The sequence below is a fragment of the Trachemys scripta genome, chromosome 19 (genome assembly GCF_013100865.1).
Source record: "Trachemys scripta elegans isolate TJP31775 chromosome 19, CAS_Tse_1.0, whole genome shotgun sequence".
Classification (NCBI taxonomy): Eukaryota; Metazoa; Chordata; order Testudines; family Emydidae; genus Trachemys; species Trachemys scripta.
In genome coordinates this window covers 7,432,172-7,455,574 of record NC_048316.1, presented here as the reverse complement: position 1 = coordinate 7,455,574, position 23,403 = coordinate 7,432,172, and the positions used below count along the sequence as shown (strand labels likewise).

The 23,403-nt window shown below is 47.9% G+C and overlaps 1 protein-coding gene across 1 annotated transcript in view; it reads right to left on the bottom strand.

Annotated features, from left to right (window-relative positions):
- Positions 1–6,477: 6,477 nt before the first annotated feature.
- The window catches only part of MXRA8 (matrix remodeling associated 8), a 36,076-nt gene continuing 19,150 nt past the window's right edge, over positions 6,478–23,403 (bottom strand). Inside the window, exons 6-10 of the mRNA XM_034753313.1 lie at positions 18,061–18,219; positions 16,855–16,885; positions 13,801–13,877; positions 11,593–11,670; positions 6,478–9,913 (exon numbers count right to left, since the gene is read on the bottom strand). Of these exons, the coding sequence (XP_034609204.1) occupies positions 9,888–9,913; positions 11,593–11,670; positions 13,801–13,877; positions 16,855–16,885; positions 18,061–18,219 (371 nt within the window). The 3' untranslated portion in view covers positions 6,478–9,887. The remainder of the gene's footprint in view (positions 9,914–11,592; positions 11,671–13,800; positions 13,878–16,854; positions 16,886–18,060; positions 18,220–23,403) is intronic.

Genomic DNA, 23,403 nt, shown 5'->3' with positions numbered 1-23,403 from the left:
CCACTGAGAACAGTCTAGATCCATCCTCTTTGGAACCCCCTTTCAGGTAGTTGAAAGCAGCTATCAAATCCCCCCTCATTCTTCTTTTCTGCAGACTAGATAATCCCAGTTTCCTCAGCCTCTCCTCATAAGTCATGTGCTCCAGCCCCCTAATCATTTTTGTTGCCCTCCGCTGGACTCTTTCCAATTTTTCCATATCCTTCTTGTAGTGTGGGGCCCAAAACTGGACACAGTACTCCAGATGAGGTCTCACCAATACCAAATAGAGGGGAATGATCATGTCCCTCGATCTGCTGGCAATGCTCCTACTTATACAGTCCAAAATGCCGTTAGCCTTCTTGGCAACAAGGGCACACTGTTGACTCATATCCAGCATCTCGCTCACTGTAATCCCCAGGTCCTTTTCTGCAGAACTGCTGCCTAGCCACTCGGTCCCCAGCCTGTAGCAGTGCATGGGATTCTTCCATCCTAAGTGCAGGACTCTGCACTTGTCCTTGTTGAACCTCATCAGATTTCTTTTGGCCCAATCCTCTAATTTGTCTAGGTCCCTCTGTATCCTGTCCCTACCCTCTAGCCTATCTACCACTCCTCTGAGTTTAGTGTCATCTGCAAACTTGCTGAGGGTGCAATCCGCGCCATCCTCCAGATCATTAATGAAGATATTGAACAAAACCGGTCCCAGGACCGACCCTTGGGGCACTCCGCTTGAAACCAGCTGCCAACTAGACATGGAGCCATTGATCACTACCCGTTGAGCCTGATGATCTAGGCAGCTTTCTATCCACCTTATAGTCCATTCATCCAGCCCATACTTCTTTAACTTGCTGGCAAGAATACTGTGGGAGACCATATCAAAAGCTTTGCTAAAGTCAAAGAATAACACGTTCACTGCTTTCCCTCATTCACAGAGCCAGTTATTTCATCATAGAAGGCAATCAGGTTAGTCAGACATGACTTGCCCTTGGTGAATGCATGCTGACTGTTCCTGATCACTTTCCTCTCCTCGAAGTGCTTCAAAATTGATTCCTTGAGGACCTGCTCCATGATTTTTCCAGGAACTAAGGTGAGACTGACCCCGGATCCTCCTTCTTCCCTTTTTTAAAGATGGGCACTACATTAGCCTTTTTCCAGTCATCCGGGACCTACCCCAATCGCCATGAGTTTTCAAGGATAATGGCCAATGGCTCTGCAATCCAGTGGGATGAAACCTGTGTTCTAGCCAGCTCTCTGCGAAGCACCGAAGTTTGGGAACTTGGGCAAGGGCCTGTGTTATGTCCATTTAGGAAAGAGTGAATCATAGTCTAGTTTTGCTCTTTATTTCACCTCTCCCTCCCATCTGTGTCTCCCCACCCCACACCGCAGTGCTTGCTCCCCTTTTCCTCTGTGCAGGTTTCTGGACACTTTGTTCCCTGTGGCCCAGAGCATTGTGTGGCCCAGGATTGGCCCCGGCTAGGCATTAGGACCATGTTCTCCAAGGGGTTTGGTGAACACACCCACCTCTGCCAGCTGCCCGATTTGTGTATGGGGAAAATTCTCCCTTTTGGTTGGTGGCTGGTCACTTGCCCTTGGAGCACATGTAAATGTGGGTGTCATGTGTGTGCAAACAGACATGCCTGCAGCAGACTTTGCCGTTGCACTGTCGGAGGCCCTTTGGAAACACGGCGCCACATTTCCCATCTAGCACTAATGGGAGAAATCAAATTGCTGGTGTCTTTGGCCTCCAGCAGTTGCGGTATAATTTGAAAGCATTTTCTGTGGCCCGGCCCTGCAGTTTGCGCGAGGCTTTTAGAAGAAAAAATAAGGTGAGGAGCTAGTTTTCAATCTAAAAAATGGTCTCAAGTTCGATTCCTTCCCGGGGGGGGTGGTCAGGGGATGAGCTCAGCTGCTAGAAGCCATCTGTCGGCTCAGGATGGCCAGCCCTGCTTCCCCTTAGATGCTGCAGTGAGGAACATGCGCTGCAGCTTAAAAATGGGACCGACCAGCATGGACACACTGTGTGCTTGTGGGCCCTGAATTCATCTCAGCCAACGAAACGGAAGGTTCCTGATGCTTGGTGCAACCTGGGGCACTCCAAAGGCAAAGGGTTGATTGTCACGCGTGTTTTTGGGAGCCCTATCTTAGCAGGGCTGATTGAGCAACACCCAGACAAGGGGGGTAACGCCATCAGAGGCAGGGACATCACCCCAACTTTCCTTTCAATCTGCTGTCAGAAAGGGGATGGAGGGGCCCTTCAGCTCATCACTAGCCCCCTCTTTAACCTTGTTTATTTTGGCCAGTTGGGAGAGTGAAGGAGGCAGTGCAGGCCGATTTGCCCTCGGGTAAGAGGTGTCATGGAATGACAATGGATTGTTTTTAATATGTATTCCATGCAGGTGAGACACTAAGCATTGGCGAGAGCCAGGGAGACTGGACATGCTCCTCAATCCACCTCTGGCTATTTATACTGTATCACCTCCTGCTTTTCTCCCATGCTAAATTCTTTGATCTCCCTCTTTCTTTGCCAGGGACTGGACTGTCCATGCAACAGGGTAACATCGGCGGTTTCCACTCTGTCCTGGGAAAAACTCTGTCACTCTTGCTGGAATATTGATCAGCAGTTTGGTGGCTCTCCAAGAGCAGAATGGACTTGGGGGGCTTGGCGGGTATTTAAGTCCAGCAGGAATTCCAGGTAGGAGGAATTGACTAAATGTGCACCAAGTGGCATGAAGTTTAAACTCCTGGCAGCAGGTGGAGGGGGCAGATTCCTTACCCCCTACTAAAGGCCAATTCTTTGCCTCTCTGTCTGCCAATGCTAGAGTCCTGAATATTCTAACAACGTAATAATAACGCTGCTATCCTGTCACCGTGCCCAACGTCCCCCACCCCTGCAGTTTCAATGGGCTATGGTGTCTTCCTTCTCTTCCTGTCCTACAGCATTGTGCATCGTTACCGTGAACTGCTAAACCCTCCGTGGTGGTGTGATCTGTATATGCAGTAGAAGGTCTGATCCTGCAGTCCTTATATGCAACTTCTTGGGAAGTCAATGGGAGGTTTTGCATATAGACTGTAGGATTTGGGCCTTACAGACCCAGTTTGATGAGCCCTCCCCGTGGGGAACTCTTACCAAAGTCAAGGGGAGTTCCATGCACTGGGAGCATGCAGGATTGGGGCCACACTTTGTTGAGCATTTTGGAGCACTCTGAGGTGGAAGGTGCTGCATAGATGGAAGAAGGAACATGCGGCTGCTTCTCAGAGGGCGTCTCAAAGAGCAAGAAATAAAACCAACTGCATTTGAAAACCAATTACATTCTTCTTTATTTCTTACATGTCAGGAGAGTTACACAATGGGCTGATAAATGATGACAATAAAGCAACAATGATAGTATGGAAATGAAGTATATTACAACACAGCGTCAAACCAGCTTTATGGGCCAAACTCTCCTCTCAGTCTGGAGAGGCAGCACAGTTCAGTGGCTAGTGCACACAGCTGAAAAGCAGATGTGTGTCCTAGTCCTAGCTCTGCTACTGATCTCTTGTGTATCTTTGGACAAGTCGATACAAATCACTGTGTGCCTCAGTTTCTCCACCTGAGACCTAAAGACATTTCTACTCACACACCTTTGTAAAGCACTTTGAGATCTTGGGCGGAAGGGTTCCTTGGTATTAATTATTATTATTATTATAGGGTTGCAGAGCTGTAACAGAAAAATGTAGCCCCATATATAATTTAGGAGGCATTTTCTATTGCACATATTACTCTAATTTTATTAACAGATTTTTTGGCTGATGTACCCATGTCTAACTTCAAATAAGTAAAAGCGGGAGGGCTGCACATTAGAAATAAAAAACAAAATGTTCCAAATGCACCTCAGAAAAAGCCAAGCGCAGCACCAGGCCCTAGCAGAGGATTCATAGCTTTTAAGGCCAGAGGGGACTGTTATGATCACCCAATCTGACCTCCTGTGTAACACAAACTAGAGAACCTGACCCACTAATTTCTGCATCAAGCCCAGAATTTCTGGCTGAGCCGGAGCGTATCTTTTAGCAAGCATCCCCTTTTGATTTACAGACTTTAGGTGACAGAGAATCCACCACGTCTCTCGGGAAGGCGTTCCTATGGTTAATTACCCAGCATAGTCCTCAAACCAGAAGCATGGTGTGTCACTGCTAACACCTTCTGGGTTTTACATTAAAGACTTAAAGACACTTCTCTACGTTGCAATGACTATTTCATCAGGGAGTTTTTTAAAATAAAAAATCCTAAATGGTATAAAATGATCAACTAAAAAAAAACTTTACAGCTTTTCCGGTGCTCGCCAGGAGTTTTCTTTCCACGGGCAAAATCTCTTGCAGCATGTTTTGCGGGACAAACCATCAAACCAAAATTATTCTAATTTCCTTGAACGAACTGTTGTGGGTCAGATCATTAGCTGACGTAAACTGGTGTAGCACCAGAGCTTACTGATTTACATCAGCTGAGAAACTGACTCTGTCTTTGCTTCAAGTTCCAGTGTCATCTGGGAAGCAGCACTTGGCCTCTGCCATTTGAATTTTAACACACGCCCAACCACTCAGATACTGGGGCAAGAAACACTTTTTGCTTCACTCTGTGTCATTCAGGTGCATCCTACCTGCTGCCTGCAACCCAGGCAAGCCCCACATAAAGACTGGGTTATAGCATCACACCTGCCAGGCAGGTTCTCATCTAGCTGGAGCTCCACTGTAATTAGCAAGCTTCTAATTACCAAAATATATATCTATATGCCAATTCCCAGCAACAAGAGCAGCTGTCTGATTTCTGGCGAAATATCTAAGTTGGAGACTAACATAATCCCTGTTGTTTTAGCACCGGTATAAGGATTGCGCAGCTGCATCAAATCACACCATCTCGCAAGCTTCTAGTCAAGTTCAGGCTTCAATTAAGATCTCACCAGCTCATGCTGAGGATAATTTTCTGCCCAGACACTGAAACACAAGAGCTATTCTTTTTTTATCTTTTCCAAATCACTGAGTCCACGTAGGTGCCTTCGTTTTTTTCTCTGTACCCACTTTCCTGCCTACAGAAATGACTCCCTACTGTTTATGTCCAATTAAGATCATGACAATGTCATCTTCATTAAACTAATCCTAGGTTTTCTCTCTGTCTTTCTCTTCGGTGCCAAATGACTATGCTGCTAAAAAAGGAGGAGAAGTCATTGCAGGTCCGATAGCCTATAGAACTGTTAACAATAACAATCATTCACTTATGAACAATTGCACTTGGGAGGAAAAACGGCCAAAAGGACTCAATCAGTGGGAATGCAAATCCAATAAAATGAACTTTCTGGCAGCTTTCCTATCCAAGCGGAGAACATAAATCACAAGGAAAGGATCATGCTTTCACTGTTCCAAAGTCAAAACCACCAGCACCAGATAATACTGATTTCAAGAATTAAAAATAAAGGCCCTGTTGCTACACAAAGCTCTCTGGAAAATGTTTGCTTCCAAAGAGCCGAGCCAATCTGGGACCAGCTGGCATTTAACGTAACCCCTTTTTAAGGTCACCGATGTAAACTGTTGCCTTGTTTCCAAACAAAAGATTACAGTCTATAAAATCTTAACTACCCTACCAGGCACTTTGCATTTTCTGCCATCAACTTGCTTCAGAACAGGGGAAGCAATCAGCAGACAAATATTAAGGGGTTTTATTATTATTATTATTATTATTATAGTGAAATGTGTTTCTCAGGAATCAAAGGAAACTAGAAGGGTGCAAAGCTTGACAACAGTCCATACATCAAAAGGGAAACATGTCTGCTAAAGATTAAATGCAGCATCTGCTCAGTGCAGTCTTTTTTTTTTGCACTGCTATAGAGACATGCATGTAAGGTTCTCAAAGTGCTTTACAAATATTAATGAATTGCTCCTCTGTGAGCGAGGAATTATTATCCCCATACACTGATGAGAAAACCGAGCTGCAGAGAGAACAGCTATATTCCTTCAGGCCAAGGGGAAAGACCAACAATATACAAGAGCAAACATGCAAAGGAGCTACAGCTAATGGGCTGCTCAGTGGTGTCAGAGCTGAGAGCTGTCTGCCCTCTCATCACTCCTCTACACCATCAAACACAAGAACCTCCCCCTGCTGACTCCACTTAGTGATTGAACAGTGCTACGAAAACACTAACCAGATTGTCCTGTAGTCTTGCCTGGATCGCTTTACCTCTGGCCTTTGACCTGGTAAATCACACACCTGGCACGTGTCCCTGTAGTAGGGCAGCAATGCATGCCCTGTCCGGCTTGATTTTCTTACTGATTAGCAAAAACCAACCTTGCACTAAACCTGTTCAGATCTATACAGGACACTTGATGTGCCAGTCTTTAATGCTGCCATTTCAGTCGGTTTTCCTTTGAGAGGGTGCAGTCCTCCAAGAGACCCTCTTTATAAAATCTCCTCCCCCCGCCCCACCACGGCCTGGGAACTTTTTATGTTTTACTATTTATGTTTTACTATCAGTGGTGTGCCTGGCTCTGGACCAGATATGGTCCCTGCCCCAAGGAGCTGGCAGTGGAAACATCACAGTAAGGTCTCTGTCGGGACATGATTCCTTCAAGAACCATCACCTCTCTTACCACGCACGCGGAAAGGAAGGGGTTGCTCTCCTGAGTGCTCCTAGACCCTGCCAGCATGACAACCTCAGATCTTCCCGTGGCAGGCCAGAGATAAAGGAGGAATTTTGTCCCTCCATGTGCAGCACAGTGCAATTGGCCAGGGAATTGCACCTTCTTTTGAAGCACCAGGTAGTGCCTGAGGCAGGTTACCAGACAATGGCCTGATCCATTATGGCAAATCCTTTGTTCCTGTGCTGTCTGGCGAGACGTCCAGCCTGGCCCTTCATTTGTTTTTTCTTAAAGTGGCCTGGACAGTGAGGGACGTCTAACAACTGCCGGGCATAATTTTCCCTGGCCAAGTTTTTGTGTAATTCTTCTCAGCCAGCTTTGGACCCAGGCTGAAACTCAAGTCAGCTGCACCACGTGGACTGTGAGAAACGCAGTTTGCTTTGAGTATCTGCATGTGCAGAGATGCAACCACGATACACGGCACAAGCAAAATTCCACCCACAGACGTCACAGGAGTCTGCACGGAGTCACACACAAACACCTCTTCTGAGTTACTGATTCATTTGCTTGCTAGGCGGGCACAGTACCACCTCGAGCAATGTAGGGTTACACACACCCCAGGCTCGACTGCTACCCACATTCACACTGGAGATCAAAGCAAAGATGGGGAGCTCTCAAAACCCTGTGCCTAGTTCAGAAAACATGTTAATTTTTTCCCCTTAAGCTATTTTGCAGCCTAGAAGACAAATGAAATATTTAAACTCCTCTGGAGCTTATGAGTAAGTGACCCCATTTCTAGCCTGTGTCTATATAAGCTGCACTAAGCAATTTGAACTGGCAAGTTCAAGGTCCAACCTTTGACTCACAGACATGAAAGAGAAAGAGAGAGACACACATTAATGCTGATTGCTTGAGACTGTGCCGTCCTGATTGAATAACCAGTGCTTCCTCCTGCACCTGCAGAGATGTGGGCTGGATTTCAATCAAGCCCCGCAAAATGCAAGCCAAGAATGGCTCTCTGCTTTCTGAGGCCGGGCAACTAGTGGAACCTAGGGCCCTGATCCTACCAGCTGTGTCCCGCGGGATCAGGGGTCTGCCTTCACCGAGCAGCTTGCAGGCAACGGGACTAAGTGAGGATAAGGGAAGTTTCTCAAAAATCACAGGATCTCTATATGGGGCCCTTGGATCTCTAGAGGGGTCCAGAATAACTGGAGGTTAAAGAATTACCCTATTATGTCGCACCAGTATTTTTTCACGTCTGCTCTTTAGCTAATGTTGCCCTAAGAGGCTACATTAAAGTAGCACTCTCCCATAGAAAATGATTCTTCTGTAAGGAGATGCCCACCATCAGCGAGAAATCAGAGCCTACGTGGGTACTCATGATGCACCATTTTCCTTTACACACTCCTTTAGGTATAAAAGCCTCTCATCCTGGCTTCTAAGTATGTATGAGGGCCCCCCGGCATTGTGACAAGATTGGCTGGGCACCATCCATGATCCCTCTGATGGAGCTTGAAGAACTAAATTCAGCTTTGGTGTAAATGGATGCAACTCGACAGCAGTTGAGTTGCTTACTCCAGGCCCAAATTTGGCCTGAAATGCATTCTTGCTGCAGCCAGGCATCTCCAGAATTCAGCCTCTGCCAGTGAGGAGATAATGGAAACCGAACTACGGCAGAATCCACCCTGTGATTTCCAACGTGCAAAGAGTTGACTCAGAAAGAGATTCAGTTTTAAACCTGAAATACCAGCCCAACAGGCTATTTATTTGCAAAGGGCTTCTCAGCCTACGTCCCCTACTTCCAAACATCAAGTCAACATCCACAGAACTGATCCTGTTTCCTTTCCCTCCTCAACCTTCCTGCCTAAGAATTAGCACCCTGAAATGGCCCTGTAGCCTGTTTTGAGAGTTTGTTGACATACACATCCTGTAGCCCTTCTGAATCTGTTCCTCCTTCACTGGGACCTTCCAAGTCTTATGGAAAAACAAAGAATGCTCCCCAGAGCAGCTCTATGATGATAATTTACCAATAGGAAACCGATGGTGGAGAATTTGAAATGCCAGCCAAATCATCAACTGGATGATCAAGGTGCTGAAAGAGCACTCAAGGAAGACAAGGCCATTGTGGAGAAGATCAATGAATTGTTTGCATGAGTCTTCATTGCAGAGGATGTGAGGGAGATTCCCACACCTGAGCCATTCTTTTTAGGTGACAGATCTGAGGAACTGTCCCCGATTGAGTTTGATCTCAGTTGCTAACCTAAGGTCTCCGTTCACCCCCAGCATACTGCCTCTCTTTACGTCAGTGGGAGTTGTGCTTGGGGCTGGGTTTGGTCCATAGTGAAAAATTCTCCTCCCTGATCCATCCTGCAGCTAAGAGACCTATAGGGTGGAGTTAGGTCTGCACTTCACTGGATGAGTAGGACCCACCTGGCAAATGCAGGACATGCAGCAGAGAACCACCCGACGGATCCAAGAATTTTGCCTTGTTCATAGTAAGATTTCTAGTTCTGATCTAACTTACACTGTTTTTCCAACAACATAATGCATTGACTTCAAAGGAAGCTGTACCTGCTCATGCCAAGGTTGGATTTGGTCTATACATTTAAAATAATAATAAAAAAATCAGGCAGGGTGGCTGAGAGGAATAAGACAGAGCTAGGTGTCCACAGCATCTAGGATCTAATCCTGGTGCTGCCACTTATCCTCTGCAAAATCACAGACAAGTTTCTGCACTTATATACCTCAGTTTCCACACCTGGAGGAGGATGATAATATTTACTCACCCTCCTGGCAGGGCATGAGGATGGATTAGCTAACATTGATACCACATCTTGACTATGGAAAGTGCTAAGTGTCATGACTGTTCCTCCTGATTTACGTCAGCATACGGGAGATCAAAAACAGACCCTGTCTTATTCGCTGTTAAACACATTGCACGGAAAAGTACCTGACATATGGATGGCTCAGGGTCATGGTGCAGGTGGGGTTTATTTAATGCTGTTAAGTTAAAGCTAAACATCTTCTGGGTCAGCTGAAAAAAAACATTGATGCAAAAGAACAAAAAAAATCCAGAAAAGGGAAGGAAAAATAAACAGGAAAGGGGAAAAAGAAGCCACCAAAAACCATCTCCAAGATCACACAGCCAATCTAAACCTTTTTGTATGCAGCTGCACACACCTTGGCGCCCAACGGGAAGAAAGTCTAAATGAAAGCTCTACGGTAACTGGAAGGATGTTGTAATAAGGAATGCATCTCGTCTATTTTTAATTGCAGCTTCTGGTCCAGCCAGCAGCTTCCAAATGTCTTCATTTACAGTATTCCTTCCTGAAATCTGAAAGCACAGGAGGGGGCGGAGGTTAGCGTTTGCAGACTCATTCAAAATCACGCAAATCAAGCCACTGTGATATATACAGATGTGCAGCAGGGTGCTCACAGCCTGCCCGTCTGGTAAAAATCCTCTTTCTGAGACCCAGCTGAAGCTGGGGTATGCGTGTGCATGTTGTGATGGAAATGCCTCAGCTGAAAGGAGGGTCTTGTATTAAGGCACCTGAGTGCTGCTTAGAACACCTGAGTTAAATTCCCTCCTCCCAGGGCACAGATCCCCAGATGGGAATAACATCATTTCCCCACTTCGCTGGTTGAGCCAGATGTTTCCGCTCATTGGCAATTCAAACAAAAATGTCAGATTGACTCAAAACTGAATTTTTTCTAAATTTCTGGTGACTTGAAAAATAATAAGAAGAAAAAAGAATCATCTCAGGTCAAACAAAACATTTTGATTTTTTTCAGAATTTATCTCTCTATTAGGGTTTTTTTCAATCAAAGCTCTTCACCAAAATTGACGTGAATTTGCCACATGTTTTGGTGTCGCCGAATCTGCATTTTGCACTGAAAAAAAGTTTCAGTTGAAAAATGTCACCCCATTCTACTCGCAGGAGAATGAGGAGGATAAACGCATGCGTGAGTGTGAGGCACTCAAGAGTGAACAGAACTTTTTCCCTACTCTGAGACAGGGACTCACAGCCTCATCCAGACCTAGGCGGGAGGGGGAGGATTTGGGAGCTTTCCATCCACCTCTTTTTCTGGGGGGTACCTTCTCTCGTATAATTTCATCTCCATGCTTCATGACAGCCACCCGCATGATCTGATTCAAACAGAAGCAGAGCCAGGTTCCCTTTGGGAAAACTCTCCCCGTCTTTATACAGGGAATATTCCATTGTTCCAAATTACGCATAATCATTTTACTAGGGAGCGCAAAATGTCTCCTTCATTTGCTAGCAACTCCCCATGGACTCTGCTTCTTTCAGTGACCTGGTATGGTCCTTTCACAGATGGGATCCAGACTGGTCCCAAGCTATTTAAATGAGATGCTCTGCAGAATCTAGGCAGTAGCATGGCAACACTTGCAGCTCCAGGGTAACTGATGTGATCACGGTGCTAATAAAGTTATAAAGCTGAATTACAGGAGGCCCGGGCCTGATTCCCTTCTCACTGGCACCGGTTTTACACCAGTGTAACTTTGTTGATTTCAGTGGCATTGCAGGAGAGAAGATTCTGACTCCTGGGGGGTTTGTTTGCTTGCTTTGAATCAAGTGGATGATGTCCATAACTAAATTAGTCCATGGTATTTTCTTCCAGAGAGGGGTCATTCCTAACCTCCATGGGAGCACATTTCTGCTAGGAGGAGCTGGGGAAAGTACTATTTAAAAGACTGGAATAAACTATTCTAGCTCTGTGACATACTGGAGTGGGAAGAAAATTCTCCTCATCTGCTGCCAAGAGTTTTTAAGGCTCCTAATCACCACTTGTCACTTGTGGCTGCATGATGAGAGAACATGAGCAGAACCAACTCCTCATTCCAGCGGCCACGTGTCGGGCTGTTTGGACATTCCCCCTTCATCTGTGGCTTGGGCTGCTGCAATCTTAGCACCATGCTCCCTGCCTCCCCCTAACCCCCACAATAAAGAGCATCCAACCCAGCATTTAGTGGGTGGAGTGGGTCATCAGTACCTTTGTCTAAATCGATGATCTTTGCTGGGAAGCTCTTGGCCTGCTCAGCCCGCTCCTTCAGGATGTTGTTTTTGAAATCTGCGTGAGGAAAGAACACAATTCAGAGGCCAGCCTCCAACAGACTGTTAAAAGAAAGCTATGCTTTTCCGATTAGAGGGATGTGAGATTGTTCCTGACGGGCACTAGGTGCATCTCCAGATTGGTCATATTTGCAGAACTACTCAGATACTGGCAGGGAGGAAACATGTTTCCCCAGCTTAATCACTTCACTGGCACGGATCAAGTCTGAATACTTCAGCGTGTTGCCTTCAGTAACAGCCACGGATTGCTTAGGTCTGTAGCGAGATGCTCTGGATTAGCTGGGTGAAGGGCACCCGGGGGCCTTTCCTGATGTCGTTATTTAAAGAATTTTGCTCCTAGGAAAACTCTCAGAAGATGCTGGCCCTCAGCAGGATTTTATCAGAGTTGTAGGAAGCCACCTGGTGCAGCCTGCCCCACCCCCCGCACAGAATTATATCCCATCCTCTGCCCCCGGGGAACGCCTCTATTCTCTGTTGCTGCATTTCACATGCCTTCTATTTTTCTGGGGCCCATCTTGGGATCTCTGAAGCTCAGCCTCTGACTCTGTACCCCATGATTCTCCAAGCAGTCCCTCCCTCCAGAGGATAGACTATGGGTAGGCCTTTATTTGGACTGCATAGAACAAAACAGAGAAAGGGCCAAATTCTTCCCTGAGGTACCAGTGAGTCCACTGACATACCCTGAGACACGCTGGGGGTGAGTTTGGCCCCCTATGCTCAGCTTGGTACACCAAAGAGGAACAGGATAACTTTAAATGCAATCTTCCCCAAGCTTGAACAATGAGAAGGACCTCGTCTGGGAGGAGGACCTGATTAACCACCCAGACCAGGAACTCCAGGCTTCCATTTCAAGCTCCTGTAAAAAGAAGGAGGATCCCTCTTCAGCTTTGTTACGGGATCCCCCGGCTATGCCCACACATCCATGCAGTGACCCTTATGTAAGCCATCACTGAGCCTGGCTTGCATCCCTTTACTTCAGCATAGAGTCATAGACTTTAAGGTCAGAAGGGACCACTATGATTGTCTAGTCTGACCTCCTGCACAACGCAGGCCACAGAATCTCACCCACCCACTCCCGCAACAAACCCCTAACCTATGTCTGAGCCATTGAAGTCCTCAAATCATGGTTTAGAGACTTCAAGGTGCAGAGAATCCTCCAGCTAGTGACCCGGGCCCCACGCTGCAGGGCTCTGACCATGAGATCCAACACTGGTTTTAGTCTTCTATACTGTAGGGACCCAAGAATCAGCCACTCCCAACTTCACCTCCTAGGATATTCCTCGGGGTCCTTTTGCCTCCTGCAGTTCCAAAGAAGAAGCCCATGTCTCAGCATGGTGGTTTGCAGCATCCAGGGAGGACCTGATTGCAATGGACTGAATAAAATTTGCTACAGTGGAAGATGGGAGGCAGGGAATGGGGCTGGCTCATGACCTTCCTCTTTCTCCAAATCAGTCAACTGCTGTTCATACCCTCTTCTGGGAGGGGAGCAAGGTCAAGTGGTTAGAGCAGGGACCTCAGAGGCTGGATTTTGGGATTCTATTTCTATCTCTCCCAATGACTCACTGCGTAGCACTGGACACGTTATTTAGTTGGTCTGTGCCTCAATTTGCCCATCTGTAACATGGGGTTAATGACCAAGTGCTTCAAGACTCTTTGATGGTAGACCCTAGAGAAGTGGCTTCGTGATGATCATCCTTATAACACCCCTTCACAGAATGTTGTGCAAATTTTTGTCCTGTTTTTGCGTCACATGGCTTCGCATTCCTGTCCATTTTGCTATGAGCTGCAGGGTTCAAAGAAGCCCAAAAGTTCAAAGGGAAAGTAAAGAGTTTTGCCCGGTTTTCCCCAAACCCATAAATCAGCCCCCAGCTCATCCCAAAACTCCCAGTCACCCAAGCCCCCAGGTTCAGTCCAACATTTTTGGCAAACTTGGCCCAAGTTTCAGGTTTGTGGGCTGAGATTTCCAAAGCTGCCTACAGATTGTGGATGGACAACTCCCGCAGAAATGAATGAGAAATCGGACAACCAACCAAATCCTTTAGATGGCTTGGGAAATCTCAGTCGTAATTCGTTTTGATCCAAGGGTTGAGAACTGCTGCAGGAAACATCCTGCTGATTCAACACATACCCAGCCTTATGTCTTCGCTTTTGTACTGGGTCAGGTCGGTTGTGTCAACTGAAAACTCTTTGAGATTCATGTCCTTCCTGACAAAGGGAACGAGAAAAAAAATATCACAATTTGCCAGATATTTTCTACACTTGGTTCCTTTAACTCTCTTCATTTTTGCAGGTTGTTCCCCATTTCTCTCACCTCTTTCCCATCACCTCTGCGCCCAACATTCCAGCCAATTCCTGATCTTCAGAGGGGGGAATTTCAGAGCAGTGTATTGCGGGATTGCTGCTGTACCACGCACATTAAAGCTAAGGGGAGCGCTGTGATTAAATCATCACCCACTGCTTTGAAGATTTATCCTTTAACAATAAAGACCAGAATCCCTAAGTTTTAACTGTTCTCTTTCATCACACTTTCCTTTAGGTGTAACCCAGATGGAAAAGCCCAAGGAGATTTCATAGGCAATGGTAACCTTTTCTATAGGTGTGACGCTCTATACCTCGGGGGGACACCCTACACCCCCATGTTCATCTTTATAAAATGATTGTGTGGGATCCAATGCCAAGTTTGTCATGTTGGGTGTCTTCGGAAGGCTCGTGAGGCCCTGAGCATGGTTGTTTTAGTGATGTTTTAGTAATTGTTACAGTGATGTTATAGTAAGGTTACAGGTTATAATTTCATGTATATAGTTATGAGGCTGAAAACGTATCCTCATGGCTTAAAGCAAGCCCAGGCAAAAACTCTCCAAGAACAGAGAGTCAGTTCACACCTCATCAGGGCATGGATGGGACAAACCCAGCCCAGCCTCACAGGAACAATGGACACTGGCTCATGCAGCAACAAAAGAATCTGTTAGACCCTCGAGGGAGTCACCCCCTTCCTTCGGGCAGTATGGGACTGCGATGAGGTAATGCTCACCTGACTCTGAAGGCGGAGGGGGGGGGAGAAAGGAGGGAAGAAAGGACATGATAAAAGAAGCATCTAAGTTTGTAAGGACTTTTAAAGTGTTAAGATCAGTTTAGAATGCGTTTTGCTTTTAGTTCATTTGACCAAATCCGACTTGTTGTGATTTGACTTATAATTACTTACAATCTATCTTTATAGTTAATAAATCTGTTTGTTTATTCTACCTGAAGCAGTGTGTTCGGTTTGAAGGATGACAGAGACTCCCCTTGGGAGAACAAGCCTGGTGCATATCAATTTCTTTGTTAAATTGATGAACTCCTATAAGCTTGCAGCGTCCAGCGGACGTAACTGGACACTGCAAGACGGAGGTTCCTAGGGTTGTTTCTGGGACGGGAGATATTGGCTAGTGTCATTCGCCTGCAAGTAGCTGGGAGCAGCTGACATGCCAGAGGCTGTGCGTGAACAGCCCAGGAGTGGGGGTTCTCACAGCAGAGCAGGGTAAGGCTGGCTCCCAGAGTCAAGGATTGGAGTGGCCTAGCAGATCACCAGTCTGGATAACACCAGAGGGGAACGTCACAATAGATTTTTGGGTGACCATTCCAGAGAATTTAATCAAAAACGTTGTACACCTTTAGGATGGTAGGAAAACCCTGACCAAGGAGCTCATTCGCTATTAAATACTAGAGGTTGTAGGGTATCTTCTGTAGAACCCTACCAAATGTCTACAGAACCTTATTGGTTGCACTGGAGGCAGTGTGATCTAGGAGATAGAGCACAGCATTGCGAGTCAGGAGACCTGGGCACTAATCCTGGCTCTGCCAGGGTATGTTTACACTGCATTGTAAACCCAGGTTTGTGGGACCTGGGCTTGTGGACTTGGTGTTTCCAAGCCCATGCTTGAGTGTCCACACTGCATTGTAAACCTGGGCTTACGATTGCCAGACTCAGGTCTCACAGCTGTGCTAATGCTTCCATACTGCACAATGCTGACCGTCTGACTCGGGTCTGAGCCTTGAGCTGAGTCCACACTACAGAATGACAGGGCTTGGACCCAAGACACAGGGCTCTGACTCACACCCCTAGCAGGGTCCTAGGACCTGGGTCCTGCGTGCTTGCTGGCCCGAGGCAGACTGATTTATGTCTGGACGGAAAGGGGGCTTGAGTTCAAACCTGAGTCAGAGCCCAAGCTTAGTGTGAAATGTAGACGTATCTCCACTGACCTGCTCTGTGACCTTCTGCAAGTCACTTGGCCTTGCTGTGCCTCGTTTTTCCTCCCACCCTTTCTCTGTCTATGCAGACTGTAAGATCTCTGGGTCAGGGATGGTTTCTTACTATATGTAAGTACAGTACCTAGCACAATGGGGCTATGATCTCAGTCAGGACCTTGAGGTGTTGCCGTAATACAGGTAATAAAATCCCTAATACATTCTATCAGACTTTTCTCATAAAGAAAGTGAACACACGACAAAATGGTCTCACACAAGGGAATCACGTCTCCCACTGAAGTCAGGGGAATGTCACCACCTCTCTCGCTCTCTCTGGCCAAGGGAAGAGGCACCATCCTCTCCTAAAGCATGTCAGCCAAAGGTCTCTTCCTTACAGAGAAATAAACGGAGAAGCACAAGTCCCAGAAATGGGACCAAGATGCAAAGAAAGTTGAAGGGGGCTTAGGCACAGGCGTGTGTCCAGGACAACCGCAGCAGTGTTTGCCCCAAACCTGTGCACTTTGTGCCTTTAACATGAACTCCTGGGGGTATCTTTAATGAAGCGCTGTTTATTTTGAGGCTCAGTTCCTAGCGTGTAAGCAGAGGAAATCCAGCTACTGACCCAGTGCTCCAACGACCGCTTGCCCATTTTGGTAGGGTTCAAGCTGCTCACCAGGGATGGGGATCCCAATTTTTGTGTACAGCACCAAGCACATAGCAATGGCCATTATTAGGGAGTGAGCTGCAGGAGAATCAGCGGGAAGGCAGTGAATAAAGCCTGTCAATCAACATGCTTGTTGCATGACTATGCACTTCACAGAGACACCGTCGGCCGGTGGACAGCCCTGGTGGCATTACAGCACATGACAGCACTGAGAATCTGGGCCCATATTCTTCAAGATGGAGCCTTTCGCTTTGTTCAGTGCTCATTTACTACAGATCGGGGATTCCTACTTACTCTTCGTATTTCTTCACGTTGTACTCGTAGCCTAGATGGGGAAAGAGACACGCAGTGAGCAGGAGCAATGACGCCATTCTACCCAACCCTCGGACTGGGGCTGAGAGGACGGCTCACCGTGGGCCTGGCTTTCACAGCCCAACCACGTGCCCGCCCGTGTGCATCCCAGCTCCATTGCCCCAGGACGCCATCCCAGCTACCCCTTCTCCCAACCCACTGACCAGTCATGTTTTGTTCCTAAATCTTCACCTGTTGTTCCACCCTTCCCAGACCAGCAGATGACTGGCAACCAAAAGCTTTGGTCTTCTTTATTTGTCACGTCTTCCTCTGGTATTTCAGCCATGGACTTTTCGGGGGTCACTCCCTGCCCCATGCCGCTGCACTCACTAGGTCCATGGTACATCCGCCCAGGTAAGACAGGACAGCCATTGAGAACTGTGTCTATCGTGGGCCACAGATACCAGGCTACAGCCATTAGGTCTGTGACCTTTCCAAAAGGTGGGTATCAGGTTAGATTTCTTCACCCTGCCTTGGATGGAACTATGATCTCAGGGGTCCTCTTCTCCTTAGGACGACCTTGGCCCAGATTCTGTTCTCATTTGACACTGAGGTGAACCCAGTGTAACTCCATTAAAGTGAGTGGAGTGGCTCTGGATTTACAGCAGTGACACTGAGATCACAATCTGGTCCCCTGGTGTTTGGGTCCCTACCCCACACAAAGACTGGCAATCCAAGAGCACCACTGAGGAGGCCGACACTGCCCCCTACCCCTGCTCGCCATAGTGTACGTGGCTATTTCTGTTAGAGTCATGTCTGTAGGCACGTATCTCCTTCTGCAGGGGGAGAGTCACCCATGGCATAGGGTCCACACAAGGCCGAAGACACCAACTACACCTCACTTCGCCCCTAGGTGGTTCATTGGGTTTTACGCAGTTTGGGCAGAGGCAACGTGTAACTGTTGATTGTGTGTGTGTGTGTGTGGGGGCAGTTTAAAGGTTCGGAGGGGGGCGTGTGACCGCCCCATGCTCTGATGACTATCACACCCATCTCACTGAATGGTCTCTCTTCAGGCCCATTCCTGCAAACCCACCACGAGCCCCATTGCCTTCAGCACGATGCTCAGCAGCAAGTGCTGGGTCCTTAAGCCGGGTAACACCCCTGGAGACTTTCCCATTGGTGCCCTTTCCCTGCCGGCCAGGCGCTTACCTCTCCTCCGGTGTTTGCGGGTAACGAGCACCACGATGATGAGGAGGATGAGGAAGAGGAGCAGGGTTGCCAGGATGTAGCCCAGCTGCTGGAAGAAATGCACCCGGCTCTCGGGGATGATGACGTTGATCACGTTATGGCCCCTGCCTAGGTTTGGATCTGGCGTTGGCGAGAGAAAGCAAAGCAGAATAAAATGGTAGCGCCCACGTGTCCGGAGCAAAGCAGAACACGGACAGGGTGGTGCCCGGTTCAAAGGTAAATCCTTTTCGGTAACGGCTTTGGAACCTAAACGTGCCCCAGTGTGGGGAAGGAGAGACGTTATTCTTCACACCCTCTTTTAAATGCTGTTGTGCATCGGGGCACAGAACGGCAGCCATTTCCACCCCAGAAATGGCTGCATTTCAGTGAGGAATGAGTGAGCCCCATAGATACAGGCTGTAACGTCCAGTGGGAGCCTTTTCGATGAAAGGGGTCCCGTTAGAGAGAGGCCTGACGCTAGCCCCACCTCCGAACAGCCTCTCGTCACGTTGGAACTGGCTCCAGCGCTGGCTCACCTCATTTCCATGAAGGGACGAACTAAAGCCCCAAAGCAAACGCACTGCCCCTGTTGGGCCAACAGATTTACCTTCCCTGGGAGCAAGTTTATGGAGTGTCACAATAACCGCACATGCTGATGGAAAAGGTGCAAAAAGGGGATCAGGGAGACTGAATGAGTCCAAACTAAAAGGCCTCCTGCTATAATTTAAGGGCTGCGTAAAGCTCATGCCTGGTAAACGAGAGACGTGTGGGACTAGAACTCAGTGACCCAAAACCGGGGTGCTGGAAATTACGTCTAATTGGTGAACAACATAATAAGGGACAGGACCACTCCACCATCACTCCCTTTTGGGGCTCTTAACAAGAAGAGACCTTTGGGGGGAAATAAGCAGAGACGGATGGGCAGAGGGGGCTACTGCAACATGGGTTGATTGAAAGAAGGGGACGGAGCAAGCTTCACCACCATGGCTGCTACCCCCCTCCACATCTCCCGCCACACCCCTTCTGTGTAATAAGAGTCTGGCTTAGCTGGCCACATTTTGCAACACTGCTGTCAGCCTGTGACCAGAGAGGCCGATAAAAGCAATTATGGTTCGCCAGGTCTTGGAGTGGTTGGTAAGACCATGCACGCACGGTGCCTGTTTTTTCCCAGCAGTGAGACTGCAAGTGAAAGTCAACAGAGGTGCTTTTTCTGTCTGTCTGATTCTTCTCCTTTCCTCCTAGTACGAGTTTGGCTTGTTTTGTCTTCAAGAAGCCGGATCGGACTATAACAGCAACAACCGCTCCAAACCCCTCAACTAACTTCTTCTCTTTCCCCCACAAGGACAGTTATCACCATCTCTGTCACCATCTCCGACTGTCAGACACGGGCGGTCCCTTTCTAAGAGCTCCCTTCAGCTACCGGAAAAGGGAACAAGGAACGTTCCTTTTCCCTATTCAATACGGTACATTTCAAATGCATTAACCGTCTTTCCTTCTTCTCTGGGTCTTTAATGAAAGGTTTCCATGGACAATTAGTGGTGATTGCCATGCTGCTAAGCAGGCTGAGGTCTCTGGATATCAAACCCTGACCCTGTTTCATGTTGGACGGTGGCAGGGTCATAGGCTCACATTAACACCTTGGGCCCCTTGATTCCATCTAAATTAACACCACACACCCCTCTGGACGTGGCGATTATTATTTCTCTCTTCGTCTGAGCTTGGAGGCTCCCAGTTGAGATCAGGACCCACGGGGCTGAGGACTGTGCACACCCATGGTAAGAGACAGCCCCTGCCTTTAGGAACGTATGATCCTAAGGATTATTAATCCCAATTAATAGAGCGGGAACTGAGTCACAGCGAGATTCAGTGATGCGAGCAAAGTCAGGCAGGGCCTAGACAGCAGAACCAGGAAGTGAACCCTGCTCCCCCGAGAGTCTGGCCAACTCTCTAATCACTAGAGCATCCGCCCTCTCTGCTGCACAAGGCATTAATAATCGTTCTTTAACATGTGCTCATGTTTAACGTTCCCAAGCCTTTCCAGGGAAGCAAACATGCTGTTAGTGACTCTTACCGATTATCACTGCACTGCTCCTGTCTAGCAAAGAGGGCGAGTCCAGGGAGCAGCAAGGAGAGCCCCAGGTGCCTCTGCATGAGAGCCGAGCGAGCTTTTCTGGTCGCTTTAGACATGCACTGCACTGCTCCGGCTCCAGACGGCTAACGGGTGAAGCAGCCCGGCCCTGCCAAGTGGTATAATTTATGGAGTGGAAGGAATTTGCAATGCCGAAGAATGAATTTTCTTTTAAATAAAACAAAATAAATAACTAAGAACACAGCGCAAAAGCCAGAAATCCATTCCATTTCTGGGCGCAGCAGCTTGTCGATTCCAGTTGCTCGTCTTCCAAGCAGGGAAGGGAAATAGAGTTTGTACATGGAACGTTTTTCTAGAGCCTGAATAATTGGGTCAATGCTCTCTCCCTCCCTCCCCCCGAAAAAAGAGAAGGAAATATTTGTTTGCAAGAGTCGGGGGGTTAGATAAATCCTGCTGAAGGATAGATAGCAAAGCCCTGAGACATACCGTGCTGTGGGGGACTTCCCTTTGAAGCAGAGTTCAAAGCAATGCCGTCTCCTGGAGACTGGGAATGTTCGCATAGCACCAGACAAACGCCAACTGGGAATTCTAACCTGAAAGCTGCTTCAGAGTTAAATTCCTATGTTAGAGAGAGAGTAAGGGGGAACATCCAAAGAGCCATTGTACCTTGCATTATATTTAGGCAGAATTCCCTAATGGCTAAAGCAGGGACCAGGAATCCTGGCTTCTATTCCTGGCTCTGCACTCTCATACTCAAACTTCCTAAGTGTTCTGGTTCCTTAGTTTCCCCAGTGTCTATATAGTAATTAAAACGGCTCAAATTCTGCTCACTGTTATACCAGAGTCAATCCATTACTTTGGATTTACACCAGTCTAAAGGAGAGCAGAATGTAACTCCCTCTTCTCTTTGTAAGTGTATTTTGGTGCTCATGAGAGTGGGGGGCTAATAACAGAGACAAATGGCAGGCACTGAGCAGCAGACTTTTCCCCCGCCATCCCCGGCCCAGAACTTCCATCTTTCTGCCAACACTCCTGTCCTAAGCAAAGGCTATGCTATGCCAAACTGGAGGGTGATTTTGCAGTGTGGACCAAATGACCATCGAGACTAGAATGAGACCACCGGGGCCTGTCTCAGCTGGGACACGATTGTCCCCGGTTTGAACCCAGCTCTCCGTTTGTGTCAACCTTGCCTGTGCAGCCAGATCTCCCCAGAGCCTTTTTAGTCATTCCCCGGTAAGTGACGTGACACCTCCGGAGTATCGGTTAAGCGCAGCGATGATCGGCTGTCAGAGGAATGTCGCTGCTGAGCGAAGCCAGCGAGTTCATTATGACTCCAACAGCTGGTTTTGCTTTTCGGGCCATTTGAGAATGTTATAAACTATTCCGTTCCATCAGTACAGAAACGCAAACGCAGCCAGGGTCCAGAAACTCCACATTCCCTACGATCAACGAAGCGCTGAGCACCCTGACCCAAAGGTCCAGGACCCCAGTTACAGAAGGGCTAATGGGCCAGAGCAAATAGCCCATTAAACCAATCAGCCAAACTTTAATTAAACACTTGAGTGACCCAGGACCCCTGGGCATTAGGAGATGCTAAACTGGGGATCCAAATGAAGAATTGAGGGAGCTGCTCAAGAACAGGTAGGAACCAGGAAACCCTCCAGCTGTCTCTGGGTTGGGTCCTGCTCTGGGAGGAGCAGGAAGTGGGACTAGAGATACATCCCCAGTGCATGTACTGTGAAAGTGACTCCTGCCAGCCAGGCCAGGATTCCGCAGGGCAGGCCCAGGCCGAGCACTTTGCTGCTGCTCCCAGCAAGAGTGAAATGCCAGTGCCCCCCGCTGATCACAGCATGTGTGATTGGACGGCTGGACACACCCCGGCCAGAAAAGCATGGCCCCCTGCGGGACATGGTGCCTGGGCTGGTATGTCCGTTGGTCCTGTCCCTTCATGCTCTGCTGGTTGTACTGGGGAAGAAGCTATCTATATCCTTTTCCTGTCCTCGTAGACCTGCATAGCGCAGGGCTGGATTCAGCCCTCGCTGTGAAGTCTTTTTGCCACGAGAGTTTGACAGCTATAATACTGGAACACACAGGAGTGGTCCACCTGGGAAGCCATTTGTTACCAACTTGGTAAGAGCAGCAGGGCATTCTGGGAAGGGGAGGTACAGCAGGGTGCAGAGTTCTGAAAGCCTGATGGCATCTTTGCTAAGCTTTGTGGAAGAAACCCAGTTAGACCCGGTTCAGAACCTGAACACTGGATCTGAGCCCTCCTGAACTTTCGGGGAGCTTGGATCCAGATCCAAACAATTCAACCTGGGCCGCTCTCTTCAGTGGGCCGGACAGAACATCCAGAACCCTCAGACTGAGGAGAAGTTCAGCTGCAAAGCCAATGGATGTGAAATGCACAACACGGCCCCGTCATTAATGAGGGGGAAGGGTCTTTGGTTGCCATGGGGTCAGTGTACATTCAGGGAGAGGAACAAGCCCCCGATAATAAGACAAAGAATCTATTTAAACCACTCCCGTGCCTCAGTTTCCATATCTGTAAAATGGCAAAAATAACTGACTTGCTCCACAAGGGTGCTGCGCGCGTTAATTAATGACGGTCGAGTGCCCACGATCCTGCGGTGAAAGGCCCTGGTTATGTACATAGAGCTCCTGGCTTCGGGGCAGGTTGTTTTGTTTGTTCTTTTAAACATACACATCTTGGGAAACTGAGCCAAAAACTTAGAGCCAAAGATGACGCCCTGGAAATGCCAACATCACCACCGGAAAATCGAGAGGCTCGGCAAGAGCCCTGCATGGTCTGATGGGTTTGTCCTCCAGCCCAATCGTGTATCCCTCTTTTACTACCATCGCTACCCACTGCGCCGACTGTTGCTGGCTGGCTCTATTGGGGGTGAACTGGGTAACTCTTGTCACCACAGCCAGGCTTAAAAAAATATTAAAAACCATCAACATCAACTACTTGCTGCAAATCTCCACGTTGTTAAAGGCGACAGTAGCTGCCACACAGAGGAAGCAACCACACGGGCAGAGGTTTAAACCAGCGGACAGCATCCACAGCATGGCAGCTTACTGGTCTTTTGCCTTCCCCTGACATCGCTTGCTAGAGAGGGTTGGAGTTGGCTTAGCCTTTTGTAAACACTGGGGATTTCACTAACAGAACAAAGAATAGATCTGAAACAGTTTGGGGCCTCTTGCGGTTTATTTTATTAAGTATTATTTTTATTAAT